The 15,266-nt window shown below is 65.3% G+C and overlaps 1 protein-coding gene across 1 annotated transcript; it reads right to left on the bottom strand.

Annotated features, from left to right (window-relative positions):
* Positions 1-3,091: 3,091 nt before the first annotated feature.
* On the bottom strand, positions 3,092-14,241 carry LOC144376952 (uncharacterized). Its single transcript, XM_078045433.1, has 3 exons — positions 6,232-14,241; positions 5,533-5,674; positions 3,092-3,942 (listed from the first exon to the last, which is right to left on the bottom strand). The coding sequence occupies exons 1-3, from the start codon at positions 6,670-6,672 to the stop codon at positions 3,935-3,937; spliced, it is 591 nt and encodes a 196-aa protein (XP_077901559.1). The 5' UTR covers positions 6,673-14,241; the 3' UTR covers positions 3,092-3,934.
* Between the last annotated feature and the right edge of the window lie 1,025 nt (positions 14,242-15,266).

Here is a 15,266-nt window from a genome sequence, read left to right as displayed (position 1 = left end):
CAGCAGGAGACAGAGATGGAGGCAGCTGGGCTTGTAGATGTGAGGGCAGGTGAGGGGAAGGGGCTGGGGCTCATGCGGGACAGCAGCCTGTCAGGGCCATGGGTGGGGGTGTGGGCACCTGTGGCTTGGACGTGGGGCTTGTGCTGCACACACTGGAGCGACACGGTTGTGGGTCTGAGCAGCTCATGATGGGGCGGGACGTGTGGGGTCAGCTGGGGAGCACATGAGGTCACTGAGGGGACCCACTCTGGCAGGCACCAAAGCCCCATGGCCTGAAAGCCTCACGTGCCCCGCTGGACCCGGGAGGATTGGCTCTCCATGGCCAGCCGAGCCCCTGGGAGCGCCGCCTGGCCCCGTGCTGGGGAGGCGGGTGCGGGCCTGCTCCCACCCGCACACCCCACCCACCAGGGGCTGTTCTCACTTCTGCTCCTCCCCAGGAGCTGCTGGGCCCCACTGGCTCTGCGCGGATGGCACAAGGCACAGGTGCTGTGACCGAGGTGGTGTGGAGCAGGTCCAGGGCCAGGTCCTAGGTCTTGCTCGGGTTTGGTAACAGTGACTCAGAGGCGGCAGCGGCCTTGGGGAAGAGTTGCCAGGGCAGCAGCGAGCTGGCCTGAGCCCTCTGGGGGAGGTGACGCTGGCCACTGCCCCTGTTCCGTGCCCCCCGAGCACATGGGTCCCGAGTCGTGGCGTTGTGGCTGTGTCCCAGCCTCCTGGATGTGCTCAGCCCTCCTGGCTTTTGTGAGCCGTGACTCGGGAATGGCCCCGTCGGGCAGGTTGCCCAGTACTGGCTCTGGACGCGCCTGTGGGACTGTGGTGGAACCGGCCGTGTCCCCCCGCCTCCTGCTCCCTGGGGGCGCCCTCGCCTGCTCCTCGCGGTCCTCGTGGAGGGTCCTGGCTGTTCTTCTGCCTGGTGGTTCTGTCCTGCCTGAGCTTAGTTGGGTGCCGGGGTGGCCTCGTGGCAGGGGCCTCCTCCTGGCTGCCGTGTGCCTCGGCTCTGCACCCACTGCCTTTTGATGGTCTCTTTACTTTTTGGCACAAAGAGATGCTCAGGGCTTCTCTAACGTCCACCCGTGCCCTGCTTCGTTGCCGTCTGGGGGGCCATCTCCAAGGAGCTGTGGGGACGTCCCTCGGATGAGAGGAGTGTGTGCCGCTGGACGTGGCAGGAGGTTGGTGCTGCCGTCTGAACCGGGCTCCCTCGGGGACAGTTAGAGCGCTCGTCGCTTTGTTGGCTGATGGCCATGAGATGGCTCTGGCCTCCCGCACCACTGCCTCGGTGCCCTGTGGCTTTGCCGGGCTGCGAGGCCCCTTCTCTGGTTGTTCTCATTCTCCTTAATTTCTTTGTTGGATCAGTGCCACCCCCTCCCCATTCGGACCCCCTCACCTGGCTTGGCTCTGTGTCTCTGCACGGAGGCCTCCATCCACGGGCTGTCCTGCTGCCTCCAGGGAGGAACTTTCCAGATGTGGACAGTCGGTCAGGTCCTTGAGTGAGGAGGAGCAGGTCCCGCCAGCTCCCTAAGACCTGAGAATGAGCAGGTGAGGGGCACTGGGGACATGTGGCTCTGCAGAGCCTCCCCTGAGCCCCCTGGTAGGCAGGAGGCACAGCAGGAGAGAGTGGCCCTGGTCCTCGGACGGCGACTGTCTACTCACACAGTTACTAAAAGTGTGAGCTCAGCAGAAGAGATGGCCAGGAGCTGCCCTCAGGTGCTCCCGACCACAGCTGCAGGCTCTCGAAGCTGCAGGCTCTCTCCTGAAAGACGCCATAATCGAGTGCGTGCCCGGAGGTCCTGAAAGTCGATATCACGAAGGACACCGCAGGCCTGCACACAGGAAGTTCCCAGTGCCCGTGTCCACTGCGATGGTGTGTCCGTCACCCCGCCTCCAACCACTGCCTTGGTCAGCAGCCTGACATGGCTCTCCCTGAGCTCCTGTCTCCATGGGCCCTGTCCAGCTTGGGGTGGCCTGTTCTCTGCTCGGGGTGCCAGGCGATTGTTGAGATCAAGTGTGGGTGGGGCCGTGTCCCGGGGCTCTGGACAAGTCTGCGTCTTGGCTTACTGGTTGCTTCCAATTGTGTGCCAATGTCCCTGTGTCCTTGCTGGCCACCAGTAGGGGCTGCTCTCAGGAGCCAGAGGCCACCTTCACCCTTCGCTTTATGGCCCCTCACCCCCAGAGGGCCCCTCACCTCCAATCCCTGCACCCTTGAGGCTTTAAAGTGTCACCAGATGAGGTCACTGGGATGGTCACCCCTGCTGGTCAGCTGTGCTCTCGAGTGTCACCCAGGCTGAGTGGCTTTGCCCTCCTACATCCAGCCCACTCCCGTGGGAGGTTGTTGGGGTCCCCGGGCCCTGCCCTCTGGGCTCTCCTGTCTTCGTGCGGAGGAGTTGGTGTGCAGCAGCGTCCGCCTTCCCAGTCCGTCGCAGCTGTGGTCACACGTTGTGACTGCTTTTCAGGACACCTGATAAGTGGTCAGACGTTTACGGGGACATGCAGAATCGAGAGCTAAGCCCCTCCTGTGGCCTAGCAATTCCAGGGACGGGAGGGGCTGGCTCGCCTCACAGGTGCCTCGTGCCCCCGCTGGCCGAGCGCAGGGACTTCTGGGAGCAGGTCTGGGCTTCAGCCTCTGAGGACCTCAGGTGTTGCCTGTTGTCGTCAGCCGCCCCCCTCCACCCGCACGGGCCAGCGCTTTGCTCTGTGGGTTGCGCACCTGCGGATTGAGCCGGCCGAGGACTGAGGACATCGAGCAGCACTGGGACCACACTGGGCTATTTCCCGTTGTGGATGCTTTCTACCTGGCGTGACGCCGTTCGGGTGTGGATCCAGAGCTGATTCCGCACCCGTGACCCAGGGCGCTCGAGGGCCTGCAGCCGGGTAGCCTGGGTGGGTGAGGGGTGTGGGGGCCCAGCCCCAGGTGCTCCTGCAGTTTCCTTCCAAGAACCCCTGTCCGCCGGCCTCAGGGGAGAGGAGGGAGTGGTCCCCTTCTGGGGGGAGGGGTGGTACGGGGGACCGTCCGGCAGGGCGCACAGGCTGCCATCGGGAGCTGCTCTTGGGGACGCGTGTTACGATGTGTTAAGGAAGGAAGAGGCGAGGACACGGAGACGAGCATGTGGCCAGCCCCCAGCCATCTTTTCATCCTGGGGCAGTTGTGGGCTGTGGGAGGGTGTGAGGGGCAGCAGGGTCAGGCGCTGGCCAGCGGGTGAGGGCCCGGGCAGTACGAGGGAGTAGAGACCAGGAGTGGCTGTGGAGGAGGGTGGGGGCAGCTGTGAGGCAGGGGTGGCTTAGGGGTCCTCTGCGCCCAGGGGCCAAGGGCAGGGCTGGCCAGGGCGGGGTTTCTGCAGCTCCAGTGTCGCCGCCGTCAGGAGCAGGCTGAGGCCCCGGGTCTTCTCCCTGGAGCCTAGCTGTGCAGGCGGCTGGATGGGGTCCAGGACCGTGCCCCGTCTGTCTCTGGCCCCGGGAGCCGCTCCTGGTGCGCCAGGCTGGCCTTTCTTGTGTCTGGCTGCTCCCTGCAGCAGGAGGGCTGTCCCCAGTGGGGCTGGATTGGGTTTCCTGCTGCCAGGTAATTGGCGGTTCTTATGCAAAGGTTAGAACAGCTCCCGGCAGGCCGTGAAAAGAAAAGTGGGGCTCGCGCACCACACTGCTCTTAAAAACCAGAGGGGGCGGCGGGGCTCCGATGATGTCCTCCACATCAAAGTGGCCAGCAGACGGCCGCGCAGCCGCAGGCGGTGCCCTCTGTCTGATCACATTTCTGGTAATTCAATCGGGGCTTCGGCAGGGTGGTGGGGCCCACATCTGCGGGGGCCTGGCGGGCCTGTTCCCACCACAGTTGCCTAATCCAGGCCTGGGCCCGGCCCCCACCACACCTGTCGCCAGGTGAGCCCGCTCTGCCTCTCGGCTTCCCTGGCCCCGGGGGTTGTGGCCTCTCTCAGTCACCACAGACGGGTCATTGACCTGGGGGGGGACGAGAAAGAGCTGCTGTCAGCAGGGTCCCCAGTCAAGACCACTCTGGCTGAACCCAGGGCTCTGGCCCTGGAGACCTGACTTTTAAAAGTCCCCAGGGATGTCCCAGAGTGGCCAGGCAAAGTGGACGTCCCTTCGCCCCTCTTTCCCTCCCTCCTCTCCTTTAAGAAGCCCTCAGCTGTGGAGAGTTTGAAGGCAGCCCTTTGGAAAGGGCAAGTGACCAGGTGGCCACGTGGCCCTCTGTGGTTCCCTCTAGGCAGAGGATGCAGGGGCGCTTCCTGGCTTGGTGCTGCGGTGACTGCCCCCCGTTGGAGGGACGTGTGGTGGCCAGCGGGGGCTGGGGCATTCCTTCCCCTCCACTGGCCTTGGCTCAGGGCTGTGGCGAGTGCACAGCTGGGCACAGCGCACCTCAGTGAGCCCTGTCATGCCCCTGGCCAGGGTGCCAGCAGGAGGCCCTGGGCATGAGGAGGGCAGAGGTGGGGTCGCCCATCGTGCCTACCATCTAAAATAGCCTGAGGTGCCCTGTGGGGTCGAGGACTGGGTCTGGGAGGGCAGTGACCTGCCCGGCAGCTGTGCCCTCTGGAGGATGGAGGAGGGGGCTGGGTGGGGAAGCCCTGCTAGCTGACCCCGGCGTGGCATGCGCGCCTGTGGTCCCAAGTGGTCAGGGCCTTGGCTCAGCCGCGGTGACTGTCTTGTTGACCACCAGCATCCTGGGCCCGTGTCCTCAGCTACCCAGTGGACCCCCAGTGAGCGGAGGCTGTCCCCAGGTGTTGTGCCCTTGGAGTGGTTGCTCCTGTCTGGGGCCCCTCTCCCTGGCCCAGCTGTGCCCGGCTGACCCCCGGCCCCGCCACACACCAGGTGAGAGCCGGGCTGCGGGGCTCCCACCACAGGTCCCCTGCCCAGCCCGAGAGCGCTGCCCCGGACCCCTGACTCCTCCTTCCCTCGGAGAGGGGACGGGGCTCACCACCCTGAGGAGGCGCTCAGGCCCAGGGTTCCTCAGGGGAGTGGGCCTCCAGAGGCCAGAAGTCTAGATCTGGAAGGCCTTGAGCCACAGAGCCACCATCTACGTTTTACTGCTGGGGACACCGAGGACCGAGCCAGCAGGGAGGGTGCCCCAGGCCTCGGGCTCCTCTGGGGCTGTTCTGTTGGTCCCGTGACACCAGGGGGCAGAGACCTCCCCCACACCTTCCTTCCTGGTCACAGAGAGGTCAGCTCTGGCAAGGACCGAGCCAGCACCCGAGAGGCCCAGCGGGGTGCCCTTGGTGTCTGTCTGGATCTGACGTCTCTGGGGCTGGGTGGCAAACCCAGGGCCTCGTGCAGGCCAGGGCCACGCCAACTGCCGGGCGGCCATGCCAACTGCCGGGCGGCCCTGTCTACTGAGCCCAGGGCCTTCCCACGGGGCTTCTCCTGGCACGAGGGCAGCTGGGCCCGGCTCACCCAGGGGCTCTCAGCCCAGGCCTCTGCCTTGCTGGGGAGCCGCGGAGAGGGCAACCAGCGAGGCGCCTGCTGCCTGCTCAGGGAGCAGGGGTGAGCTCGGGACTGGGGATGGGGGGGTGGGAGGGGGGACGGGGTGTGGCTCACCTGCCGTCCGCGTCTGTGGCGTGGCCTTCGCCTTGGGAGAACCTCTAGTGCCAAGCGTCAGGGTGAAGAGGGCTGGAGAGCTGGTGCCGCTCCCAGTAGGACTTCTGGTGACGTAGGATGGGCTGCGGATGGGCAGCTCTGCCTGCAGGCGACATCAGGCTGTCCCAGAGTCCTGGTACAGGCCGGGCCCCCCTCCACCTTCAGGAGCAGGGGAGGGGAGGGGGTCGCGGCTGGACCTGCGTCTTGGGACCTGTGACTCCCTCCCCCACACCTCCTCCACCGCCTCTTCCTCAGAGCGGCCGCAGAGGAGGGCTGAGCGCCGAGGCTGAGGGCTTCTGTCCTGAGGGTGGAGGTGGCACATGGGCAGCCTGGGCTTGTGTCTGCGGAGGCTCCCTCCTGCCCGCCACCTCCTATGTGCAGGTATGGCACTGTCCTTGGCTGTTGGAGCCTGCGTCCTCCCAGGGTCCCTTGGATAGGACTTAAAATTGTCCATCTCAGTGTCCTCTCCCTATTTGAGTCTGGCCCTGAGAAGCCTCAGGTGTCCCTAGGCCCATTGGCTGGAGGCCAGAGCTGCTGCCACCCTGTCTCCTGGCCCGCCTCCCTGCCTGCGTGGTGGGGCTGCGTGAGCACTGGCCGCTGCCCCCATCTGTCCCTGGTTTGGTGTTGGTGGGGACGGCCACACCCCGAAGCACATCCCACCTCTTGGACCCTCAGTGCCTCGTCCCAATGGTGACGGCGCTTCAGGATCAGGCTCAGGTGGTATCCGTCTTCCTTGTAAATCCCTTTGGTTTCAAAAGAGCTCTGGCTGGGGACATCCCACCGCAGGTGGAAGCGCTGGTCTGCAGTCCAGTGACGGGCGTGCTTTCCTGGAAACAGCCGCAGTGCGTGACCCTGACGGCCATCCCTGGGCCTGGTTGGGGTGGGGGGGCTGGCGCCTGTAAGGCTGCTGTTCCCTGTGTGGACCCTCCATGCCGAGCCCCAAGGACCCGGGAACGCTGGCCGCTCCCACACCCCTCCTGAGGGTGGAGAGGTGTTTGCAGCCACCTGGTACCTTCTGGATTGCACCAGGCTCGGGGCAGGTGGCCACAGTGTCTGAGTGGCACACGGCGAGACAGCCTCCTCTGGCAGAGAGTGTGCCATTGCTGACAACTGCAGCTGCGTGGCAGTTACTCGGAGCAGGCTCAAGCCAGGGCAAGGTGGGGCCCTGGGGAGGCACTGTGGTGGCCCGTGTGGGAAGGCTCCTGTGACATCTGGCCCTGGCCAAAGCCCTGCGGACACTCCTCGGCGTCTGGCTGCCGCTCGCAGCGTGGGCCCTGGTGATGCCTTTGGTTTCCCATCCTGGTGCCCGGCCTGGCTGGTGCCCGGCTCAGGATGCAGCCCCCCGGAGGGCCAGGGGGTGAGGAGCGGGCTCTGGTCTCAGGCTCAGCTGTAGCCGCTGTGGTTAGACGCAGCAGGGGCCATGGCACAGCGGGACAGGGGTGGCCCGGGCCCCTTGACTCCCCACAAACTAGCCAGTGAGCTCGGCCCCCGTCCAGTCAGCCTTGATGTGTCGGGGGCAGTGGAGGGTGCGAGGGACGTTCTCTGGCCTGTGGTGCTCTGCAGTCTTGTTGGAGCCCCTGCTGGCCCACTGGGCTTCTGGTCAGTGGGCCTGGGCCATCACTAGCCCACACCTGATGCTGCTGAGGATGAGGATGTTGGCACAGCTGTGGGATGCTAGCAAAGTGGTGACCCCCAAAGAGGTCTGGGTCCTAAGCCCCAGTACCATGCCCATGACCTTACTTGGGAATGGGGTCTTTGTAATTGTGTGTCTAGAGATGCGGTGGCCTGGGTTAGGGTGGACTGTGCATAGAGTGACTGGTGTCCTTGGAGGAGGAGAGGACAGAGGAGGTGGAGGCCGAGGCAGGGGACCCTCCCCGCGGGCCCGTGCTGTGGTGAGAGCTGCCTGCCCTGGGCCAGCCTGTGGGGTGGCTTCTCGGGGCAGCCCTGAGCCCTGAGCGCAGCCCTGGGGGACCAGCACTCAGACGGCAGGTGCTGGGGCCATGCTGAGGGACAGCAGTCGAGACAGCCATCTTAACGTTTCTGTTTCCTGCTGTTTCCTTGCAGTGACCCAGGGAAACTTCTGGAACACCCCTGGCCTAAGCAGCCTGGGTCCCGGGGGAGCTCTTGAGGGCTGGCGGAGGGATATCTTGGCCTTTTCAAAAAGGTACCCACAAAGGCTGCCTGGGTCTGGTCAGTGATGCCCGCTGGGCAGAGGGTGCCCTGCAGTGACTTAGGGGGGTGTCACTGGGAAGTGTCATTGAGCACATGGCTGGTTGGTGCCGACAGCTGCTCCTGGGGAGGCGCTGTTGGAGGGGGTCTGCATCTCCAGCGAGCCCCCACAGCTGCTGGGTGTTGCACTCAGCCACAGCAGTCTAAAGTAGGACCCCGGCAGGGCTGTGAGCCCCCCTGTCCCCCAGCACTGCCCCCCAGCACTGCCCCCCGCAGCCTGCACACGGGTCTGGGTCCTGACGTCAGCTGTCTCAAAAGCAGGTCATACCCCTTGAGGCTGCTGAGCACCCCCTAAGATGAGGTGTGCTGGCAGCACCTGCATGCAGACACAGTGACCAAAGGCAGGTGTGCTGTCCAGCGGGTCCCAGTGGGGCCCGGGCGGGCCGGCATCCCCAGCACCCTCCAAACCCACAAGACGCCTGCAGAGCGGCTTGGGTGACGGCAGCGCGGGCTCCTCGTGACATCCTGCTGGCAGTGGGCCAGGTGCTCGGAGATGATTTGCATACAGGTGAGGGCCTAGGGACTCCGAGGCCCGAGGCCAGGCAGGGTCAGGCAGGACAGACACCTGGGGAGCTGCCGTGCAGGGCCCGCGCAGTGCCTGGACAGGCCAGCAGAGGGCAGCCGAGCTCCAGTGGCAGGCGCTGGGCCAGGCCAGGCAGACACCTTCTGGCCCTCCTTCCTCCCTCTGACAGGGCAGGGAGTCCTCCGAGGGGCCTTCTTGGGCCCCACACCTGGGCAGGAGCGCCCTCTGCGGCCTCCACCTTTCCTCCTGTGCTCCCTTCTCTGGCCCCAGGGACCCAGGGGATCTGTGTGTGGCAGGGATGTGTCCCCATGGCTGGCAGGAGGCCATGCCCACAGTCTTGAATTCGGGGCTGCTAGTCTCTGTGGGGGGACGGTGTGATGAGGCGGCTGCGGGCTCCCCCGCTGAGCTCGCTGGCCACGGGGTGCAGGGCAGTGCCAGGGCTGCTGGCTCAGGGACTCTTCTGGGTGGGCCTGGGGTGGCCCCTGGCCTGCCCTGCCTGCTAGCCACTGTGGAGGCACTCAGATCCCTGTCCCCCTCTGGAGGAACCTGTGTTGGGAGTCTGGGTGCTGGGCAGCGGGTGGCACAGGCCTTGGGGATCTGTGGACTCCAGTTCCCTGCACCCTGTTTCCCTGGAGGCGTGGTCTCAGGTGGCTTCGCTAGCTGCCCCTTACCTGGCCCATGTCAGCTGGTCGGGGCAAAGGAGAGGGTCCACACCCGGGACCCTGGCCTGGGGGCCAGCCAGGGGTCTCACTTTTGCAGCAGGGCCATCGTTCCTGGGGGAAAGCCTGGGGTCGGAGGCCATCCTGGACACTCCCCTTGAACAGGGAGGTGGGCAGGGCAGTGGGTGAGGCTGGTGCGCAGGCTGCTCCGCCCGCTGCCTGACTTGGTCTTCCCGGGCTGTGCCGTGGTCTGGAGGGCAGACTCTCTGTTTTCCATGGTCGAGTCCCTGGGGGCTGTGCCCTAGGTCCTGCCGGGCGTGTAGTAGGTGCTCAGAAAGCTTCTGTGGACGGATGGACACAGGAGCAGTGGCCACCTGTGCCACCGTGCTGCTGACCTGCTGGGTGGGTGAGGACCCAGGTGCCCTTCTTTTGCTGGCACCCACTGTGAGGCGTGAGGCTGCAGGTGGCCCTGGCAGCCATTTGTGGCCTGTGGCATGGACGAGGAGGTTAGCCAGGGGCCTGTGTGTGCTGCGGGGAAAAGGTCAGGTGAGCCTCTGGGCCACGTGAGCACTGGAGGGCCCCAGGACCCTTAGCCCAGACTGGCCGTCGGGGCCCTCTGCAGTGTGCTGTGGCTGTCTCAGAAGAGAGTGCAGCTCTGAGTGCTCTGCACACCCCCGGCATTGACACCCGTCTCTGGGCACCTGGGCTGGCGGCCCTTGTCAGCCACTCACGGACAGAAGAATGGCATTGATGTTGGGGACTGTCCCCAGTGAGGACGGGGAACAAGGGAAGTTGTCATGGAGTGTCTGCGAATGGTGGTGGCACTGTGACTGTGGTGGCTCGAGGGACCTCTCACCCTCAGGTGGGCTGAGCCTGTTAGACTCTGAACGGGTCAGGAAGTGGTAGGGTTAGGAGGAAGTGTGGGGCCTGCACACTAGGTAGGACCACTCTGGTGCTCAGGGGCAGGGGGCCGTGGTGACCAGGTCTGGGCTGCAGGGACACAGCCTGAGCCCCTTGGCTCGTGGTGGACAGTAGAGAAGTGGCTGGCTCTTGCAGGCTGGAGGCCAGGGTCATGGCCTGTGGAGTGCCCCGGGAGGCAGTCTTGCTGGGTCAGATGCCTTTGGCATTTTTATGAGATGCCAGGAATGTTTGGGGTGCTTGGGGCCGATGGTCCCGCGTTCCACCTGGTGAGTTGTTTTGCCGCATACCTGAACAGCAGTGACTCCGCGTGACGGCGGGCGTGTGGGGCAGTGGTCTCTGCTCCAGCCAGCAGCGGGGAACCCCAGGCTTGATGTGGAAAGTGGGGGAATTGAAACTGGCAGAGGGCGGGCGCGGGGGCTCTGCCCAGCTGGAGTGGGCAGGAAGTGCTCCTTCCAGCCTCCGGGGCTGGGCACCTGGCAGAGTGCTGGCTGCGCTGGCTTTTCCTAGAAGAGAATTCACCCCACCCCCAACCCGTCAGCACACGCCAGGCCCAGCGTGCAGCGGGCGGGTGGGGGCTGACCCCACGCCCTTCTTCAGGCGCAGGTGCGGGTGCCGGGCTGGTCTCCTGGGGCTCCTGCAGGCCAGTGGCCTCAGCTGTGGTAGCATGTCCTCGCACGGTTTCAGAGGCCAGAGGCGCAAGGTCGGGCTGTGGGAGTGCCCCCCTCCGAAGGCGCTGGGAGGACCCTGCCTGGTCCCCCAGCTTCTGTGGCTCCCGTGCCCTCCACCCTCCTTGGCTTGTGCCTGCACCTTTGCAGGCTCTGCTTCTGGTACCATCGGGCCACCTCCCCCGGGTGTCTGGGCCCACATCTCCCTCCTCTTAGGAGGACGCCAGGTATGTTGGGTTCAGGGCCACCCTCCTCCAGGCGGCCTCTGCCTAGTCCACCGTGTTTCCAGATCTGGACGTGACTCTGGGGGACGTTCACTGGCTGGCAGTGTGTCTCCCTGTTCACACGTGGGACACTTACCCCAGCATTCCTTGGAATGGCTGAGTGTCCAGCGGGAGGTGGATAGGTAAGGAGGGAGGAATCAAGGGCAGGGTGACCACCTGCTGCTTTGTGGCTGTCTGGCCTTGGGCCAGTGACTGTGCCCCGACCCTGTTTCCAGGCTGGTTCCTGAAGCAGACGGGCCCCGGCAGTGGTTGAGCAGGGCTGAGAGCTGCGCTGGAAGTGGCCACATGCTCTGCCTGCTGCCTGCAACAGGCTTCTGCCCCTGGGTGGCCGCACCCATAGGCCTGGGATGGGACAGTCCCTCCCTCGCTGACCCATGGTGAGGACAGAGGAGAATAGGGCAGTGTCCTCCCAGGATCCTGCAGAGATCGGTGTGGGCTCTGGATTTCGGCCACCCAGATGGTCAGGGGCCCTTATGGATCCCGCTCCTTCCTTAGGGAACTGTGGGTCCTGTGGGCAGCGTTAGTGGCCAGTGCGTTGGGGTAACCAGCCACACTGTGGAGCCAGGACCTGGCCTCTGCGGCCTCTTGCATGGAGCTGGCCTGAGTGGCAGATGCAGGGCCTCCTGCTTAGCAGTGTCCTGGAGCCCTTCTCTGACGATGGCCAGCAGGACCCCAGGCCTGGCAGCCTCTGTGTCCCAGGAGCGGCTATCAATTTGTCTGGTGAGGAGACAGCCCTGAGCCAGTGTGACCCCAGGTGGACGATGCCCTCGCCATGCCACTACAGGCCCACCTTGCCCTGTGCCCGCCCACCTGTGGTGGCGAGAGAAGTTCCCGTCACTTTCACGGGACCCTTACGCCTAGACAGGGACCTGTGAGTACCCTCGCTGTCCACTTCCCTGGATAGGCCTGGACAAGAAGCACAGTGTCCTCAGGGGGCCCTGTTCCAAGCCTGCTGTGGTTGGGGTTTCAGTGGCTGGGCGGTCGCCCTGTGGTCAGCCCCAACCCCGTCCCTCCATCTGGGTACGACAGCCCTGGCCTTGCCCAGCCTGGTGCCCGCACTTATTCACCTGGCACAGAGAGGCAGCCAATTCCAAGAAAGGGACTTTTGATCCTTGGAGACGGCTGCTTTTGCCAAAAGCCCCCGACGTCTCCGCCTGGCCCCGGCCCAAGCCTGCTTCTCAGGGCAGCTCCTCCGCCCGAGGCTGTTGGGAGACACCTTTGAAAAATGGCCCTTGCTCTGGTGGAGGGTGGCCGACTCGGTCCAGCCTGGCTCCTCCTTGGCTGCCAGCCTGGGCCCAGGACGCAGAGCCATATGGCAGGTTCAGAAACCAAGCCAGGGCCCAAATTCCTGTGTGGTGGCCCCGGAGCCCCTGCTCTGCCTGACCCGCAGCCTCCTAAGCCTCCCAAGCCTCTCTGAGCTTGGGGTCAGTGGTGGGGTGGCCTTGCATGCCCAGCTGGCCTGCGTGCTGCCGCCAGCTCCGAGACCTAGGATGCACCAGGGAGTCTTGTCCTGCCACCCTCTTGGGTTGTGACGTTCCACGGTGCTGCCTCTGCTCCGGGCCGGACGGCCCTGGTCCCTCCTGTCCTGTTCAGCCATGCTGACGGTCTAATGAGCCCATCCTGAGCACTTCCTTGTGGGCCCGTTTTGGGGAAGTGTTTGTGCACCGAGCACTTTCCCACAGCCAGGAGACAATGTGCTGTCCCTTGCCAAGAATCACATTTGCCATCCTTCGCGTCCTGATGCTGGAGGTGAGCCTGGAGCCCGGCCAGGCCAGCCTGCCAAGCGCCCTCCATTGATCACTATCAGGATGCGTTTGATTAATATCTGCCATGGATGGAGGCCCGCGCTTGGCCAGCCCCGGTTCCCCGCTGCTGAGGGGCTCTGCATGCCCGGTCTGGGTGGCGGCTGGTGGCGGCTGTGAGGCTGGTGCACGGGCCTCAGGCAGGTGGCCTGAGTGACAGTGCTGTGCTTGGCTGTGGCCGTGTGAACCGGCCGCCCGGGCCTGCTCTCGGCTCGGCTGCCCAGCCTGGCTCTGTGTTTCCAGTTTATCCAGGTCTGTGAAGCAAAACCCAACTGTCCAGTCCTGGAGTCCGGCTGGCCCTGCCTCCCAGGCTGGGTGGGAAAGGGCCTCTGGGCGATTCTCTGAGCCTGTGGTCGGGGGACAGGAGCCCCTTCGAGCCTCCTGCCTTCTACAGACTGCCCCGGAAGGGCAGTCCTCACCTGTCCAGTGGTTGGATCAGAGGACAGCAGCACTGTCCAGCTCCATGGGGGTGGCCACAGAAAGCCAGATGGAGACGGCAAATGGCAGCTGGGGGCTTTGGGGGACCTCCATTTCTGGGAAGGAGAAAGAGGATCTTGGCCGTGAATGACAGCAGAGGGGACTGTGGGAGAGGGGCAGCTGGGTGGCCTGGGCGGCTGGCTGCCGTGTCCTGTCCGTGTCCGAGAGGCCCCGTGGGGGCGGAGTCCTGAGCAGGGTGAGCAGCCCGGGCTGCTCCCTTGCTGGGGAAGTGGTGACCCCCGTCCGAGGCCGCCCAGTGAGCACGTTTCCCAAGCCGCCGAGGCTCTGGTCTCTCAGGAGTTGGGGTCTTGGACGCGGGAAGGGCCTGAGGGGCCTAGTGAGGCCCCTGGGGGCCGGGCTCTGCCCTGGCAGGGGTGGCTGGGTCCCCCTGCTGGGAGGGGAGCAGGTGGCTCCCACACCCAGCGCTCCCCAGGGCGTGTCCAGGCTGGGTGCTGAGAACCCCGAGGACGGCCCTGGCCGGGTGCTGCCTGCCCCTCCTCTGAGCAGCGGTCGCCGAGGTCTGCTTGGTGAACTTGGCAGCACAGCCGCGGGCTGCCCGGACGGCCGCCTCCACCCCCAGCCCACGTCTGTGGGAGGGGGCTCCTTGGCTACGGGAGGGTCCCCAGCCGCGCCCACCCCTGCCCGCCTCTTACCTGTGCCGGCCTCCCAGCCTGGCGCCCTCCCCAGCTCTTCTGCCTCCCTGCCCCCTGCCAGCCCGAGATGCCGCAGCCCTCTGTGGACGTGCCCCGTCTCCACCTGGCCCCACGGCCCCACCACCTCTGGGGACCTTGTCCCTCCCCAGTGTGAAGCCAGCCCTGGCGGGGCCTGCAGGAACAGCCCCGCCCACCACCCAGGCACACCCGGGTCACAGCTCCTGCCTGTCACTGTCCTGTTCCATGCCTCTTGGGCTCAGGGCATTTGTCATGTGCTAAAAGTCCTGACCCCCGGGACTGGTGGGCGTGGCTCAGGGGTCTTTGAGGTGTGATACAGGATCCCGGCCCTGTTGTGGGGCTTCAGTGGGCGAGGCCTTGGGGAGGAGGCCAGGCGAGCTGAGAACACCACCAGAGGAGGTGTCTTGCCCTTGTACCAGAACTGTGAGCCCAAATAAACCTCTTTTCTCTATAACTCACCCAGTCTGTGGTATTTTGTTATCGGCAAACAGGAAGTGGATGAATACAAAGTGACTTGGGGTGAGGTCATCCTGCATGATCCTGTGGGCTAGCATCAAGTGTCCTGCGAGGGCCAGAAGAGGAAGAGGCCACAGGAGACACAGGCAGAGACTGCAGTGACGAGGCCAGGGAACACGGGGCCCAGAACCTGGAGGAAGTGGGAGGGCTCCTCCCGAGGACCCTGGAGGGACCCACAGCCCCTCTGGGGCTCCCGTGCCCAGACCGCGAGCAGAGGTCTACCTTTAGGCCACCCAGTTTGGCCCGTTGGTGACAGCAGCCCCGGGAGACCCGCCCGCCTTCCTTGGGCCTGCACTGCCTCGTCCTTAGGGATCATCCAGGTCTTAACAGACCCCAGAGGAGCCCCTGGTGCCCATCAGAGCCGCCCGCCCCTCTGGGCAGACGTCCAAGCCACTGTGTGCACCTGCTGACCCTGCCCTGTCACGGTGCAGTGGTCATTGATCGTTTGTCGATTGATCAGTTACACGTTTGCAGCCCACTGTGGAGGACGGGGGCGGACCCTTTCAGTCACAGCCTGGGGCTCGGCTGTCCCCGGGCTCTGCTGATTGATGCCAGCTCTGGTCACGTCACCCTCCTCCCCTCCCTCCTCTCATCCCCCGTCACCATTTATCAAGTGGCCCTCGGGGCCCAGGGGCTGGGGTACGGCCGTCCCGGGGAGCGGCGAGAGCAGGGTCTCCAGGGGGACCTGTGGGTGTGGCTGTGGCAGGGACGGGGCAGTGGGAGCTGATGTCAGACCTGGGGACAGTCGCCCAGGTGAAAACAGCTGGTCTGAAGGGCTGCGGCCGAGCGGGCAGCTGGGCGGAGGCGGTGGCCCTGGGCTCCGCAGTCTGCGTGAGCCTCTGCCATGTGCTGCGGGAGGTGGGGAGCGTTTTCAAGGCTCACCCTGGTGGCTGGACACTGGCTCTTGTGGTGGACAGTAGGCCAGTGAGAGCCCAAGACGCCTCCAGG

The sequence above is a fragment of the Ictidomys tridecemlineatus genome, chromosome 4 (genome assembly GCF_052094955.1).
Source record: "Ictidomys tridecemlineatus isolate mIctTri1 chromosome 4, mIctTri1.hap1, whole genome shotgun sequence".
Lineage (NCBI taxonomy): Eukaryota > Metazoa > Chordata > Mammalia > Rodentia > Sciuridae > Ictidomys > Ictidomys tridecemlineatus.
The sequence above is the reverse complement of the archived record's forward strand: the minus strand, read 5'-3'. Positions and strand labels throughout refer to the sequence as shown.

Coding starts and splice junctions, on each gene's coding strand:
- LOC144376952 (XM_078045433.1), bottom strand. CDS start 6,672: ATGGCACACTCTCTGCCAGAGGAGGCTGTCTCGCCGTGTGCCACTCAG. Junction 5,675..6,231: donor AGGCACTGAGGGTCCAAGAG/GTGGGATGTGCT, acceptor TGTCGCCTGCAG/GCAGAGCTGCCCATCCGCAG.